This window comes from Canis lupus, chromosome 32 (assembly GCF_003254725.2).
Source record: "Canis lupus dingo isolate Sandy chromosome 32, ASM325472v2, whole genome shotgun sequence".
Taxonomy (NCBI): domain Eukaryota; kingdom Metazoa; phylum Chordata; class Mammalia; order Carnivora; family Canidae; genus Canis; species Canis lupus.
The window spans coordinates 21,134,507-21,148,601 of record NC_064274.1 but is presented as its reverse complement, the minus strand read 5'-3'; the positions used below and the strand labels follow the sequence as shown (position 1 = coordinate 21,148,601).

Here is a 14,095-nt window from a genome sequence, read left to right as displayed (position 1 = left end):
CAGGGGAGAAGCAGAGGGAAGGGGACAAGTAGACTTCTCACAGAGCACACAGTCTATGGAGCTCCATCTTCCCACCCTGAGATCATGACCTGAGCTGAACTAAGAGTCAGATGCTTAACAGACTGAGCCACCCAGGCACTCCTCTTTGTCAGCACTTTAGATTTAGAAAATAGCAGGATTTTCTTCAACATTCTCTTTTCATCTTACAGAACAAACAAACAAGCAAACAGCTTTATGTGTACAGTTGACATAGAATGTAACATTGCTTTTTAAGACAAAAAGTAAGCTAAAATATTTAAAGGCTTTCACTCAAATATTTTCAGTCAAGTACTGTTGATTGCTCTGCCTTTCAAGTATTATATTTAGCCAGGTTTGTTTTTTTTTAAGGTTTTATTTATTCATGAGAGACCCAGAGAGAGAGCCAGAGACACAGGCAGAGGGAAAAGCAGGCCCCCTGTGGGGAGCCTGATGTGGAACTTGATCTCTTGACTCTTGACCCTGGGATCACGACCCAAGCCAAAGGCAGAGGCTCAACCACTGAGCCACCCAGGTGTTCCTAGCCAGTTTTTTGTATTTAACAAAACACTGTTTTCCCCTTGACCTTTTAATTTTAACAACAGCTGCTGATATTTTCCTATATATTTCCAAAATTTTCTTTTGGATTGTAAAATTTATGTAAAATTTTACAGAATGTAAAAGTTAAGCCCTATTAAAATAATATTGTGTTTATTCACCTTGCCATCTTTATTGTAAAATGGAATAGTTACCACATTTAACTTTCATCTGAATAAATTCTCTCAACTTAGCAGGGGTGGGTGGGAGGAAGCATATAAGAATATAAGGAAGAACTTTTAAAGGTCAGATTATTTTTTAAGGTGCTATTTCCATAAATTGCCTGGCAATTAAACTAACAGTTTGTTTCAGAACTCTGCTCAAAATGGTATTTTCTCATTTCCTAGAAATCAGTTTTTACAAGCTAAATATATCTAGTCTGTTAATACATCTGGATCAAACCTTTTCCCCCTTCTTAAAACCTGATAATCTCAGGTACTGATACGATAAAGTATAGACCCTTGTTTCCTAACTTTCCATTGGAGAACTCTGAATGCTATTGTTTAATTTGTACTAAATGCACCTGTAAGGCAGTCTGGGTGGCTCAGCGGTTTAGCGCTGCCTTCAGCCCAAGGTGTGATCCTGGAGACCCGGAATCGAGTTCCACGTCAGGGCCCTGCATGGAGCCTGCTTCTCCCTCTGCCTGTGTCTCTGCCTCTCTCTCTCTCTCTCTCTCTCTCTGTGTCTCTCATGAATAAATAAAATATTAAAAAATAATTAATAATAAATACATAAATGCACCTGTAGAGCTGGCAAAAGCTTTCCCCAGGTGATTTCTCATTTTTTTTCAAGATACAAATAGCTCTTTGAATATTATTAGTATTAATTTATAATTCATATTAGCAAGACAATCATGGTTTTCCATTAGCTACTTGAAACACATAGCGTCATATCAGAATTTTTAGTATATCTCATGTTTTTAAGCAACTTCCTAAACAAGGATTGGTATCTCTCAAACTCTGAAAATTAAAGAGTTTAGAGGCAGGTAAGCCAAAAATTCCTAATTCACAGATCTCTAAAGATGCAGTTGGAATATAAAAAGGCCGAAGGCTGATTAGCCATCCAGACAATTCCTACAGACTGACATTTCTTCAGAGAATGATTACAATCTAAGGACACAAGGCAGCCCCGGAAGCTCAGCGGTTTAGCGCCGCCTTCAACCCAGGGCGTGATCCTGGAGACCGGGGATCGAGTCCCACACTGGACTCCCTGCATGAAGCCTGCTTCTCCCCCTGCTTGTATCTGTCTCTCTCTCTTTCTCTCTCTCTCTCTCTCTCGTTCTGTGTCTCTCATGAATAAATAAATAAAATCTTTTTAAAAATTAAAAAAATAGGGGATCCCTGGGTGGCGCAGCGGTTTGGCGCCTGCCTTTGGCCCAGGGTGCGATCCTGGAGACCCGGGATCGAATCCCACATCAGGCTCCCGGTGCATGGAGCCTGCTTCTCCCTCGGCCTATGTCTCTGCCTCTCTCTCTCTCTCTCTCTGTGACTATCATAAATAAATAAAAATTAAAAAAAAAAAAAAGAAACAAATCCCACATCAGGTTCCCGGTGCATGGAGCCTGCTTCTTCCTCTGCCTATGTCTCTGCCTCTCTCTCTCTGTGACTATCATAAATTAAAAAAAAAAAGAAAGAAAAGAAAAAAAAATAAAAATTAAAAAAATAAACAATCTGAGGACACAGAGAAAATTCATTCTGTGGGAGTATTTCCATTTGCCAAGCTCAGAGACCATGATTATAAAAAACAAACAAACAAAAACTTAGTACTATTAAAAAAAAAAAAGAAAAAAAAACGGGCAGGGGATACCTGGGTGGCTCAGTGGTTGAGTGCTGCCTTTGGCTCAGGGCGTGATCCTGGGGTCCTGGGATTGAGCTCCACATCAGGATCCCCGCAGAGAGCCTGCTTCTCTCTCTGTCTTTCTCATAAATAAATAAATAAATAATTAATAAATAAATAAATAAATAAATACTTTTTTTTTAAAAAAGGGCCTCTGGGGTGACTGCCTGGCTCAATTAGTAAGCATATGATTCTTGATCTCAGGGTCATGAGTTCAAGCCCCAGGCTGGATGTAGAGCTAAATTAAAAAAAAATTTAATGGACTCTGAGCAATATATGTATAACTATTATGGATCTGGATATTTGTGTTTCCAGTCCTACATTTCTATAAATCAATATGGGAAGATAAGCTTACCATATGGTTGTGAACCTGGAATCAAAGCAAGGTGAATTAGTTGTGAATTAGTTGTATGGTTGGTGTCTAATGAAGAACAATGGACCAGAGATCCATATTTTTGTACCAGAGCACCTTTTCTGCCGAACAGTGCTAGAGACAGATCGTCAAATATTGTCATTCTAGATTTCTTTTTTATAGATACCAAGCAGGCCATCTATCACCCACTAATGCAGGCATTTACTCACATATGTAGCATGCCTCCCTGAATTTTGGGTGTTTACAATCTTGTAGACTATTTCTAAATACTATTGATTCATCTCATATGCTTACATTTTTTCTTAATTTCAGTTTTAAAAGGTAAATTAAGTTCGTTTTGGGAGTTACCTTATTGTTGCCCAACATACCATTTACATGAATTTTTCATGTACTCTTTGCAGATTATTTCTTTCTCATTATTTCAATGATCTCACTTACTAGACAGTCCAATCACAATCCAGTCAATATTATATAGTGTTAAGAGCCCTGAAGACCAAACTGTGCTGTTGGGAATGTTATTTAACCTCAGTATCCTTATCTATCTCAGAATGTTTTAAAGATAAAATGAGGTTATTAAAAAATGAGGTTATTACCATGGCAAGTAAACTGCATAACATGGTGCTTGGCAAATAATAATTTTTTATTACTTACATTATTAGTTTTCAGGCTAGAAATTTTATGTAGTTTTTAAAATTATATTTGAATTTTCCCAAATATTTGTTAGCAAATATTTGTTATCTACCTACAAATCATCAAAAAAACTAATATTTTAATAGTGGAGACAACCTGCAATTAATTAAACAGTGTTTAATATACTCTTGGGTGAGATGCCTGCGTGGCTCAGGTCATGATCTCTAGGTCCTGGGATCCCTGCTCAGGCAAGAGTCTGATTCTCCCTCTCCCTTTGCCCCTCTCTCTGCTCATGCTCCCTCTCTCTCAAATAAATAAAATTTAAAAATATATATATACTCTTGGGTATAGAGCGAGGGTAATGAAGCGGACTGAAGAAAAATAAAGCAAGGGCAGCCCTCGTGGCTCAGCAGGTTTAGCGCCGCCTCCAGCCCAGCGCGTGATCCCGGAGACCTGGGATTGAGTCCCGCATCCGGCTCCCTGTATGGAGCCTGCTTCTCCCTCTGCCTGTGTCCCTGCCTCTCTCTCTCTCTGTGTCTCTATGAATAAATAAATAGTTAAAAAAAAAAAAGAAAAATAAAGCAAAGTAAGGAGATAAAGAGTAATGAGCATGCTAACTTAGGGTAGTCAAGGAAGACTTCCCTTAGGAGATGGCATCAGAACAGAGACCTGAGTGAAAAGAGGGAAGGAACTATGTTACTGTCTCATTTATTAGATGAATGAGTGCTTGTTATGGTGTTTGTTAGCCGCATCCTTTTGGTTCTTAGTCACACTTCTTTATATGGGTACTGAACTATTTATATTTCTATGACTTAGGATGCCAAGCAGATTTTACAGTCCAGGAAGGAAGTGACTGGGCTTTCCATGTGCTTTAAATATCTGCCTGTGATTACACATTTCCCATTACTGACTTAGTACTTGGTTTGTCAGTTCTGTAAATGAATTCAGTATTAGAAGTCCTTTGAAAAGGAAGAGACATTTGGAAGAATCTATCAAAAGAAAGCTGCTATGGTATGGAGGAAAGAATCTTGAGTCAAGAGAATTGGGTTTGAATCCTAGCTCACCACCGGCTGTGTGGATTTGTGTGTCCCCTAACTTTATTGCATTTGTTTATCTATAAAATGAGGATGATAATGCGTAATTCACATAATTGTTGTAAAAGTCGAATGAAGTAATTGATATGAAAAATGGTTGGTATGTTATAGGAAATTGATAAATGTTACTTGACTTTGAAAGCTTAAAGTATCCTTAAAGCTTATGGGCTGGGGTTGGATCTCTGCATAAAGAATTCTTAAGCATATTAGACCAAACTAAAAAGTAGAAGTAAGAAATTCATGTTACTACAATGTTACAGCATGATAATTATAATTAACATCGAGTGTTCACTGGTTTTTTTTTTTTTTTGAGGGTTCACTATGTTCTAAGAACTATTCTAAGCATGTTACATAGATTAACTCACTTATTTCTCACATTAATCATAGAGGTACTATTATTCTGGCCCTCTAACTCATGACAAAAATGAAGCACAAAGATGGGGTTCCTGGCTGGCTCAGTCAGTAGAGCATGCAACTCTTAATCTCAGGGTCATGAGATCAAGCCCCATGGTGGGTGTGGAGACTACTTAAAAATTTTTTTTTAAATGAGGCACAGGGATGCCTGGGTGGCTCAGCGGTTGAGCGTCTGCCTTTGGCTCAGGGTGTGATTCCGGGTCCGGGGATCAAGTCCCACATCGAACTACCTGCAAGGAGCCTGCTTCTCTCTCTGCCTATGTCTCTGCCTCTCTCTTTCATGAATAAATAAATCTTAAAAAAAATTATCAAAAAAATGAGGCACAAAGAGATGAAATAATCCGCATACGGTCATATAGTAAGTAATAGGATTTGGATTAGAAATTAGATAATTTGATATTACAGCTCATGTTCTTAAATATTAAACTAGGCAACTCTAATTTAAAAGATTACTTATCCTGTCCGAAGCCATCACCTTAGGTCTTTCTTAAAGGAACATCACTGTAGAAAGTGACAGTAACAAAAAAATAGAGTTTAAGGTATGAGCAAGTTTAAAAAGAGAGTGAATAAGGTTAAAATAACAAAACAAAACCCCCAAAAGTCAATGTTAATGTTAGAGGTTGCTTTAGATTATATCTAAAGTCAATAACCACTACTGTAATATTTTACTTTATTATGCAATTTCATATCTTCTGTCTGAAGATTTACTCATTTTAAGAAAAACGGTTGCTTAATGCTGATCAGAGACTAAGAAAGGCTAAAGAAGGCATCAAATAAGGACAGATTGTCTAAAATTCCAGGCATTAAAAAAAAAATCCCGGAAAGTACAGCAATAATATTTTTGAAGGATTGATTATAACAGATGTGATCAATTTGAACCATAGTTGAACAATGCTCAACAAAACAAGGACTCTGATTATCTAGAAAACCTAAATAAAGTTCCAGTGACAAAGAGGTAAATAAATAAAAACAACTGATGTATTCTATCAAATTATTTAAAATCTTCTACCATGAGTTAAGTCTATAAAGGCTAGTAACATACCAGCTTGAGGAATATATTATGCAAGGAAACATCATGACTATTTATACATGCTAAATGATAACCATTCATCACAGACTCATAAGTAACAGTTACCATGGTACTATGCTGGGCCATTAGTTATGTATTAACTAACTCGAAATAGACTAGTATTTCAATACCATATCCTGTTTCATAGATCTCTTTATTGCCCCTTTTCTTTTCCTTAAGTATAAGCATGAATATGATGGTAAGACGACAAATGTAATTTTTTGTAGATTAATAGGGAAATAAAGTATAACATTTCTACTCTGCATAATTCAGATTGACAAAAACAATACAACCACATAGACACATAGATAAAAATCTAATCACTAAATATTTGACATGGTAAATCTAATGGTGATATTAGGCAAAGACACATGAATGTGCCATAAAACACATGCAACAAAGTGTATCCAAAGTAGGAATAAACTAAGCTACAAAGAATAGGAGCATATACATGTATTAAAGAAGTACTGGGGGCAGCCCTGGTGGCTCAGCGGTTTAGCGCCGCCTTCAGCCCAGGGTGTGACCTGGAGATCCGGGATCGAGTCCCACGTCGGGCTCCCTGCATGGAGCCTGCTTCTCCCTCTGCCTGTGTCTCTGCCTCTCTCTCTCTCTCTATGTCTATCATGAATAAATAAATCAATCTTTAAAAAAGAAAAGGAAGATAACCAGATACTATAGAAGGTCATCACCGAGATCAATTGTAATTACTTTGGATAGTTTAAGTACCAGTAGATAGTCTCTGTAAGTAGAAATTCATTCATTCACTTATTTATTTAGAATTCCACCTACTTTTAAGACTACTAGAGCTAAGCTGACTGGAAAAATCACCTCTGACATCCAGGGAAACCAACACATATGAAAAGGCAATGGTTTTGCACATACAGCCTCAATTATGTGTCAGTCAACTCAAGCAACCATTATGTACTCAATAATAGCTATGACACAGCTCTGGACATCAGCAACACTGTAAGCAGGCAGACACAGGCAGCCTGCTTATACTGATGTTTCTAGTGTTAACATTCTTTTTTTTTTTTTTTTTTTAAGATTTTATTTATTCATGAGACACACTCACACAGGCAGAGGGAGGATCAGGCTCCACGCAGGGAGCCCGACGTGGGACTCGATCCGGGGCCTCCAGGATCAGGCCCTGGGCTGAAGGCGGCGCTAAACCGCTGAGCCACCCAGGGATCCCCAGCGTTAACATTCTTTTTTCTTTTTCTTTTTTTTTTTTAATTTTATTTATTTATGATAGTCACAGAGAGAGAGAGAGAGGCAGAGACACAGGCAGAGGGAGAAGCAGGCTCCATGCACCGGGAGCCCGACGTGGGATTCGATCCCGGGTCTCCAGGATCGCGCCCTGGGCCAAAGGCAGGCGCCAAACCGCTGCGCCACCCAGGGACCCCCCCAGCGTTAACATTCTTAAGAAGCGTGGAAAATAGTAATGATACACCGTCTTCCTCAGTAGAACTTCACAGTAGTGCTCTATTAGATTCATCTCCATTCGTTTATAACCAGACTGTACAGAATAACACGGTCTTACGAAACAACAGCACGGTGTCTTAGAGGAAAAGGACATGTAGGACGCCAGTGTGAGGACACACTTCCAATTGCTGTGATTGTTGTGAATACAACAACATTTTCCTGAACATTAGAGCCTCTGTGGACGGTAGTAGCCACCCTGACACAGAAAAGGGCTGCTTTGCAACTTCAAGGTTTCATTCGCGTACATAATAATGTAACAACGTAAACAGAAGAAAAACTTTGAACCGCGGGCGGCCTAAGGTAACATCAGGGGAGGCAGCTTATCCTCCGGGAGGCACGAGGATAAGCTCATTAATAAGCGCTTATCGAGTCCGATGCGTTTTCAAAGCAGGTTACAATCCTTACCGCAGCACACCCTTGTGAGGTAAGTGTGTTATCATCTGTGGTTCATAAATGAAAGAGCCGAGGCGCTGGATGATTCAGTCACTTGCCTGAGGAGAATGAGTCAACGTCAAGAGTCACGGTTGACCGACCTAACTAACCTCGGAGGGTCAGTCCAGGGCTTAGTCAGCGGGGCCCGGAGTGGCTTCCCTGGCTGGCACCTGGACTTGGGCTATTTCCGCTCACGTTAAGGGAGAGGAGTGGAACCGACAGGGCAGAACTTTCAAATAATTTTCCCTTCCCCTCAAGGTTTAGCCCTGAGCGCTTAACCTCAGGAGTTGGGTGCACGCCCCCTCCCCCAGCCCGTGGCAAGCGGGTCCCGCGGGCGGCTCGGCCTCCCCCGCCCTTGCGCAGCGATGGCCCTGAGTGACCACCGGCGTTAGCAGAGCCGGGGGACGGGGGAGGGTCGGCCGCCGCCTCTTTCCGAAAGCCAGAGCAAATGGTGGGAAGTCCAACAGGATCCAAATAAACAGGCAGCTAGCTTGTCCTGGGACCTCCACTAAGCAAATGAAGCCTCCCTGTGCGCGCTGAGCCTGCGGTGCCCAACTTTCCGGGGAAGATGGGAGGACGGGGCAACAAAGGGCGCAGCCGGCATGCCCGGCAGTAAACGCGACAGCAGCTCTCCAGGCGGAAGAGCCCGGGACTGCACACCCACCTCCAGCACGCCGGGGCCCGCCGCCGAGAGCCGCGCACCCTACCCACCAAGCCACGTGACCAGTCTTTTCTTCCTTTTCTTTTTTCTTTTTTTTTTTAAACTTCTTCGCCCTTAAAAAAAAAAAAAAGAGAGAGAGAGAGAGGGGGAGTGAGCGAGAGAGACTCCACTTCCCAGAAGCCTCTTGTTCCCCACGCAGCCGCAGTCTCGCGCAGGCGCCGCCGGGGCCAAACGGACACGTCCGTCACGTGGACAGGAGCCGGCCAATCCGGTTTGAATCTCATTTTTTTCCTCTCACCCCCCCCTTCAGGAGCGGTTGTGCGATCAGATCGATCTAAGATGGCGACTGTGGAACCGGTGAGTATTGCCTTTGGCCCCCACCCCCACCGGTCCCCGCGCTCCGTCTCCCTTCGGGCTGGGGGACCCCGCGGGGCGGCGTTCCCGGCGCGCACGCTACCTCTTGCTGCCCCCTCCCCCTCTTCTCGGGCCTGACCTCTCCGCGGGCAACCGGGAGTGCCCGGGAGGCTGGCCGCGGCGGCGTGTAGCGCACACGTTCCAGTGGGGGCCCGAGAGCTGGGGGAGCGGGGTGGGGGAGGGGCGGCACGGAGCCTCCTGCGGCTCCGCGAGGTCGTCTGCTGGGGTGCCGGGTGCTGGGGGCCCTTGGCTAGGGGTGTGCGGTTTGTGTCTTGGGGTTGGAGGGGCTCAGGACTGGCTCCGAGCGGGCGCCGGGATCCGCAGGAAGGGTGGGCGGCAAGCCGGCCTGGAAGGAGATGGAGGAGGGAGCTCCGGGGCAGCCTTGCCGTGCTTCCTCGGCTCCCGAGCCCCAGCCCGGGGGTCCGCGTGCTAGGCGCGCGCCGGTCTTCTTGGGACCGGTGGGCCAGGGAAGCCGGTGGGCGCGCGTTGCCGGAGGGTGGGTTGGGCGGGCGGGCGGGCGGGCGGGAGTGGTGCCGCGGCACGCGCGGAGAAGCTGCGACCTCGCCGAGGGGGAGCCGAGGGGGAGCCGAGAGGGGCAAGCGCATGTTACTCCGGCGCGCCCGAGAGTTGCCGGGGTTGGCGGCAGGGGAGGCGAGAAAGGTTTGGGGTGGGGAGGAGGACCTCGTGTTGCGCGGTAGAGCTCTCGGAGTAGGGTGAAGGGTGGTGGTGGTGAGAAAGGGGGATCACATTGTCCTCTCCCCTCCATGCTTGATCCTGGGCTGTCATGGAGGAGGGAAGGGGGAGGAGCGAGGCCTACTGATCGCGGCTGCTGCTGGTCTGCTCGCCGGCCGGACCTGCTGCATTTCACACGCGCCTGTCTTCCATTCATTCATCCTTTTCCGCGCAGTGCGCACGGCTCCGAGAATGCGGATGGGCCTTGATCCATCCGTTCTCCCGAGCCTTTCTCTTCTGAAAGATTTCTAAGACACGGTTTATTGGAAATAGGAACAGAACTTTTAAAATTAGTTTTCTTTTTTTTTTTTTCCTTTCTTTTTTTTTTTTTTTTTTTGACTCGTTATAACGCTTTCCTTTCAGTTTAGGCACCATTTTAAACTTAGTTGAAGCAAGCCGACTCCAGAACAGTAATTTGGTAGTTACCGCCCAAAGGAGAGGATATCTTTGTCAGAGTTTGGGTTTGCCAGCCCTGGCTCCCTGAAACTTACAGGCCTGTGTGGCTGTTTTAGGATGGTCACATCTAAGTGAAATTGTTTTAGAGGCATAATGGAATATTTTAACCACCAGAAGACCTTTGACACGCTGGAACCAGTTCTGGACCTTGGTTGCCAGATATTTTTGTGTATCTTTAATGATAGTTTGTGATTTTGATGATGACTTTTACCAATTTGTTGTGACTTTTTAAAGACTTCATAGCTAGCTCAAGAATTCTATAAACCTCGCGGAAGGTTTAGAGAGTACAAAAAGACTAATTTTTCATTACGTTGGTGTGAACTATCCTTTGCTTGTTGCCAGAATTTAAGGCAGCTCTTCTGCTTGGTTACTTGTTTTTTTTATTGGTACGTGTTCTCATTTATGTTCTGCAAAACTGTCTTTTAATTTGCTGATACAGTTAACTGACTTTAGAACATTAATGTTACATAAATAAAAAGGTAAAGGATGACTATGAAAATACTCTCTTTTAACAGTTTCCCATGTCCACTTTTTACTGGACCTGCTCTCCTGACCACTGTACCAGTACCATTAAAAAAAAGCATTACAGCTGGTTATAGGGGCAAGGCTAAAACCTCTAAACTGTGAAATAATAACGCATTCTGTGAAGTTTCAGTAACATTTAGGTCCTTTGGATTTTGCAGAGCTATGCAGTTTTGTTTAAATAGCACAGAATAGACCTACAAAGTATTGAAGGACTGTTTTGAGTCAGTAAATATTTATAGCCTCTGTTAGGTTTAGGAGGTTATACCAAATGTTCCTTAGAACACAAAGTTATACAAAATGTGATTCTATACCTTGTTGAGTGTAAGACTCTTACTGAGGTTAATTCCCAGTGGTGTGGGGGTGATATATTAATAGTATTCATTCTAGTGCTGACCCAGGGAAATTTGGGTACTGCATTTAAATTTGGGGAGTAGGGAACCTAAAAACCCAAAGTGTGTGAAAGTAGAAGGCCTGTAGTAGTTTGAACTTCTATGAAAAATACATTGACGTGTTCATTCTTACTGAGAATGGCAAATTTTTAGCACTTCGAATGCACCTTTTTCACAGGTTAGTCTTTCAGAATTCTTTGATTTTTAAATAGCGGGAGTTGTGGGTTTTTTTTGTTTTTTGTTGTTGTTTTTTGTTTTTGTTTTTACAGCAGCTGATTAGAACTGAAGCCTACAAAAACCATATTCATATTTGTTCATTGCTATATCAACTAGGTTGTGAGTTTCCTTACTGCTTTTATATTGAGCATAATCATAAGCACTTAAAAGAGTCATAGGCTTTTCCTCCTTGCCCCACCTTTCATTGGTATTTGGGGAATTTTTATCTATGGAAATTACATAAAATATCAGTCCTTTTCAATTCAATATTATTTGATTTTCTTCAAGTGTGTGTAAGAGGTCAGTTACCTTAAGATGTGGATTACAAATTCTAAGTTTTTTGAGCAGCTTGATAGGGCAAATTAAAGGAAGCATTTTACCTTTTTATAGGTAATATGACACAGTTTTGAACATTGAGATAAACAGTGCTTTCCTGTTATTCTTTGGGCATTTGAATTGTGGCTAGGTCAAAATTAGACAATATTGTGAAGATGGCAAGACAGTTTTCCCAGGCCATCTTGCTTCCAGTGGCTCATATTTCTTTGTAGCTTTGTCTTCATTCCGTGTTCTTGGGGAATAAGAACTATAAGTTCTCTGACTTATAGTTCTTTAAGATAAGAGGTTTTTTAATTTATTTTTTTAAGTTAAACTGAAAGTATATAGTTTAACTTGTTTTTACATTGTATCTCTTGGATTTTAAAACTACATTAATTGCTTAAATGGAATCAACTTGGACAGTCCGCTAATCAAATGCTTCCATTTTTACTCTTTAGAAACATGTTCTGCAAAGAGTTTATTAAAAGTAAATAAGACTTAAAAATAATATTGACAAATGCATTGTATATAGTTCAGTGTTTGGGGTTTATTAAAGACTGCTGATTGACAAGCGGACCTTGCAAATTAATGTGTTTTTGCCTTAATGAAAGAACCCAGTACATGTATCAGAGTTTATTCATAAACCAAATAAATTTGATTCTGGTTTTTATCTTTCAAATTTCACTTGATTTTACACTTTGAGTTAATACTGTACTATGCATAATTGTTTGACTTAGTTCCAGTTTAGAAAGCAGTCATAGTTTATACACTGAAGTTGAAGAGAATACAGTGATAAATGAATTTGGTAAGCTTAGTCCAATTTGGACAGCAAATTCTAGGCAAAATTTAAAATATATTGTTTAATTTATATAAGGTTAACAATGTAGTAGAGTACCTGGATGTAACAGGGAACTTGGGAAATGGTTATTCTAGCAATGGTAATTCCTACTTTTCTTTCTATGCTACTCCTTGGAAATTTTCTTGCTCTTCTGGTACTTGTGAGTTTTTCCATCTTTGTTGTAGAAATTTGAGAGAGGTGAAAATGAGCGTGGAGTATAGTCTGATTTTAATATGTATGACCTTGACTAAATTTCTAAGTCTAGCTGAGAAAATGGGAATAAGATATCTTGCAGTGATTTTGATTTTCCAATTCAGTATTCAGAGATGACAGTTTGTCACTTAGGAAGAACTAGGTATACCAAGTTCATAGTCCATGAATGTGTTGCATGCAGGTGTATTATGCATACATATACTCACCTTTTCCCCTCTTTGCTAAGAAATTCACATAGCCATTTTTTTATTGTTAATCCCTGGTCGTTGGCAAGAAATGAAAGGCTTATGATCTGCAATCCTGAGATACTCTTCTCACTCCTATACCGATCATAAAAATCACTAGTGTTCCTTCAGAAGTTCCTATTTATATCTGGAGAAAAAAAAAAAAGATTACTTTTGGCTTTCAGGTGCCTGAGAACCTGGTCAGAAAATAAGGTTTTTCCTCTGGGTTGGAACTTTTGATACATTATTCCATAGAAACAAGGGGAAGCTCTAATTTAGTCACATTGTTCAATACGTTTCTGTGGCCTTAAAACCAATCTAACCAGTATTGGATTTCCAGGGATATGGGTTTAGAGTTCTAAGCAACTGCCTTAAAAAAATGATCTTTAACTACAACCTCTTTGTAACAGTGATTTTTTTTTTTTTTTAATGTAGGCAGATCTGTATTTTCTAAAGAATTTATTTGAGAGAGAGAGAGCAGGGAGGAGATAGGGAGAGGCAGAAGCAGGCTCCCTGCTGAGCAGGGAGGCTGACTTGGGATCAGTCCCAGGACTGGGACCATGACCTGAGCCCAAGGCAGTTGTTTAACCAACTGAGCCACCCGGGCACCTCTTTATTTCTTTATAATAGCTACCTTATAGCACTTCTAAATGTCAGGTACCACACTGAGTATTTTTACATATATGAATTCATTTAATCCCACAGCAGCCCTATGAGTTAGGCATTATTATCCTTAAGTCAAATGAGAAAACCAAGGCACAAAGAGATTAAGTAACTGTGTGTGACTAACTTGCTCAAGATCACACAGCTAATAAATGGTGGGGTGGAGTTCTAACTAAAGCAGCCAAATTCCAGAGTATGTGTTCTTAACATGACCCTGTCTTTCCAGTAGCCATGTAATATGTTTTTTTATGTGATTTGGGAACAATAATTTGATAAACTTTCTAGGTATTTTGCTGTAGTTCTAAAAGAAAATATGTGGACATTTTAGGCTCTTCTGTACTACAGTGTTTGATAACTGATAACCAAAGTACAGTAAGAAAATAATACTGTAGTGTTTAAATTTAAGGACTAAACAAGTAGTTACACATAAGGTTATATTTTAAAAGCTGGTCCAGAACATTTTGGATAGATTTCTGAAGAAAGCAAATGATCACTTCCCTTCTCCCC

At 41.3% G+C, this 14,095-nt stretch overlaps 1 protein-coding gene and 1 long non-coding RNA gene across 10 annotated transcripts in view; one reads left to right on the top strand and one right to left on the bottom strand.

Moving 5' to 3' along the window:
* Nucleotides 1-14,095, top strand: part of EIF4E (eukaryotic translation initiation factor 4E) — a 109,261-nt gene that overhangs the window by 57,402 nt on the left and 37,764 nt on the right. For 2 of the 9 annotated variants that reach the window (XM_049105014.1, XM_025423666.3), the window contains exons 1-2: nt 7,794-7,934; nt 8,914-8,960. The exons of 1 other annotated variant lie outside the window; for it this stretch is intronic. In XM_049105014.1, coding sequence (XP_048960971.1) covers nt 8,943-8,960 — 18 coding nt within the window. In that variant the 5' untranslated portion in view covers nt 7,794-7,934; nt 8,914-8,942. Of the gene's footprint in view, nt 1-7,793; nt 7,935-7,966; nt 8,061-8,148; nt 8,166-8,520; nt 8,662-8,913; nt 8,961-9,544; nt 9,678-14,095 lie in introns of those variants that run through there. 6 more of the 9 variants (XM_025423675.3, XM_049105013.1, XM_025423695.3 and 3 more) reach the window with 6 other exon arrangements.
* LOC112644922 (uncharacterized) overlaps nt 5,941-14,095 on the bottom strand; it is a 37,664-nt gene continuing 29,509 nt past the window's right edge. Inside the window, exons 3-5 of the long non-coding RNA XR_003126889.3 lie at nt 12,908-13,073; nt 8,607-8,716; nt 5,941-8,001 (exon numbers count right to left, since the gene is read on the bottom strand). This is a non-coding gene — a long non-coding RNA (uncharacterized LOC112644922). The remainder of the gene's footprint in view (nt 8,002-8,606; nt 8,717-12,907; nt 13,074-14,095) is intronic.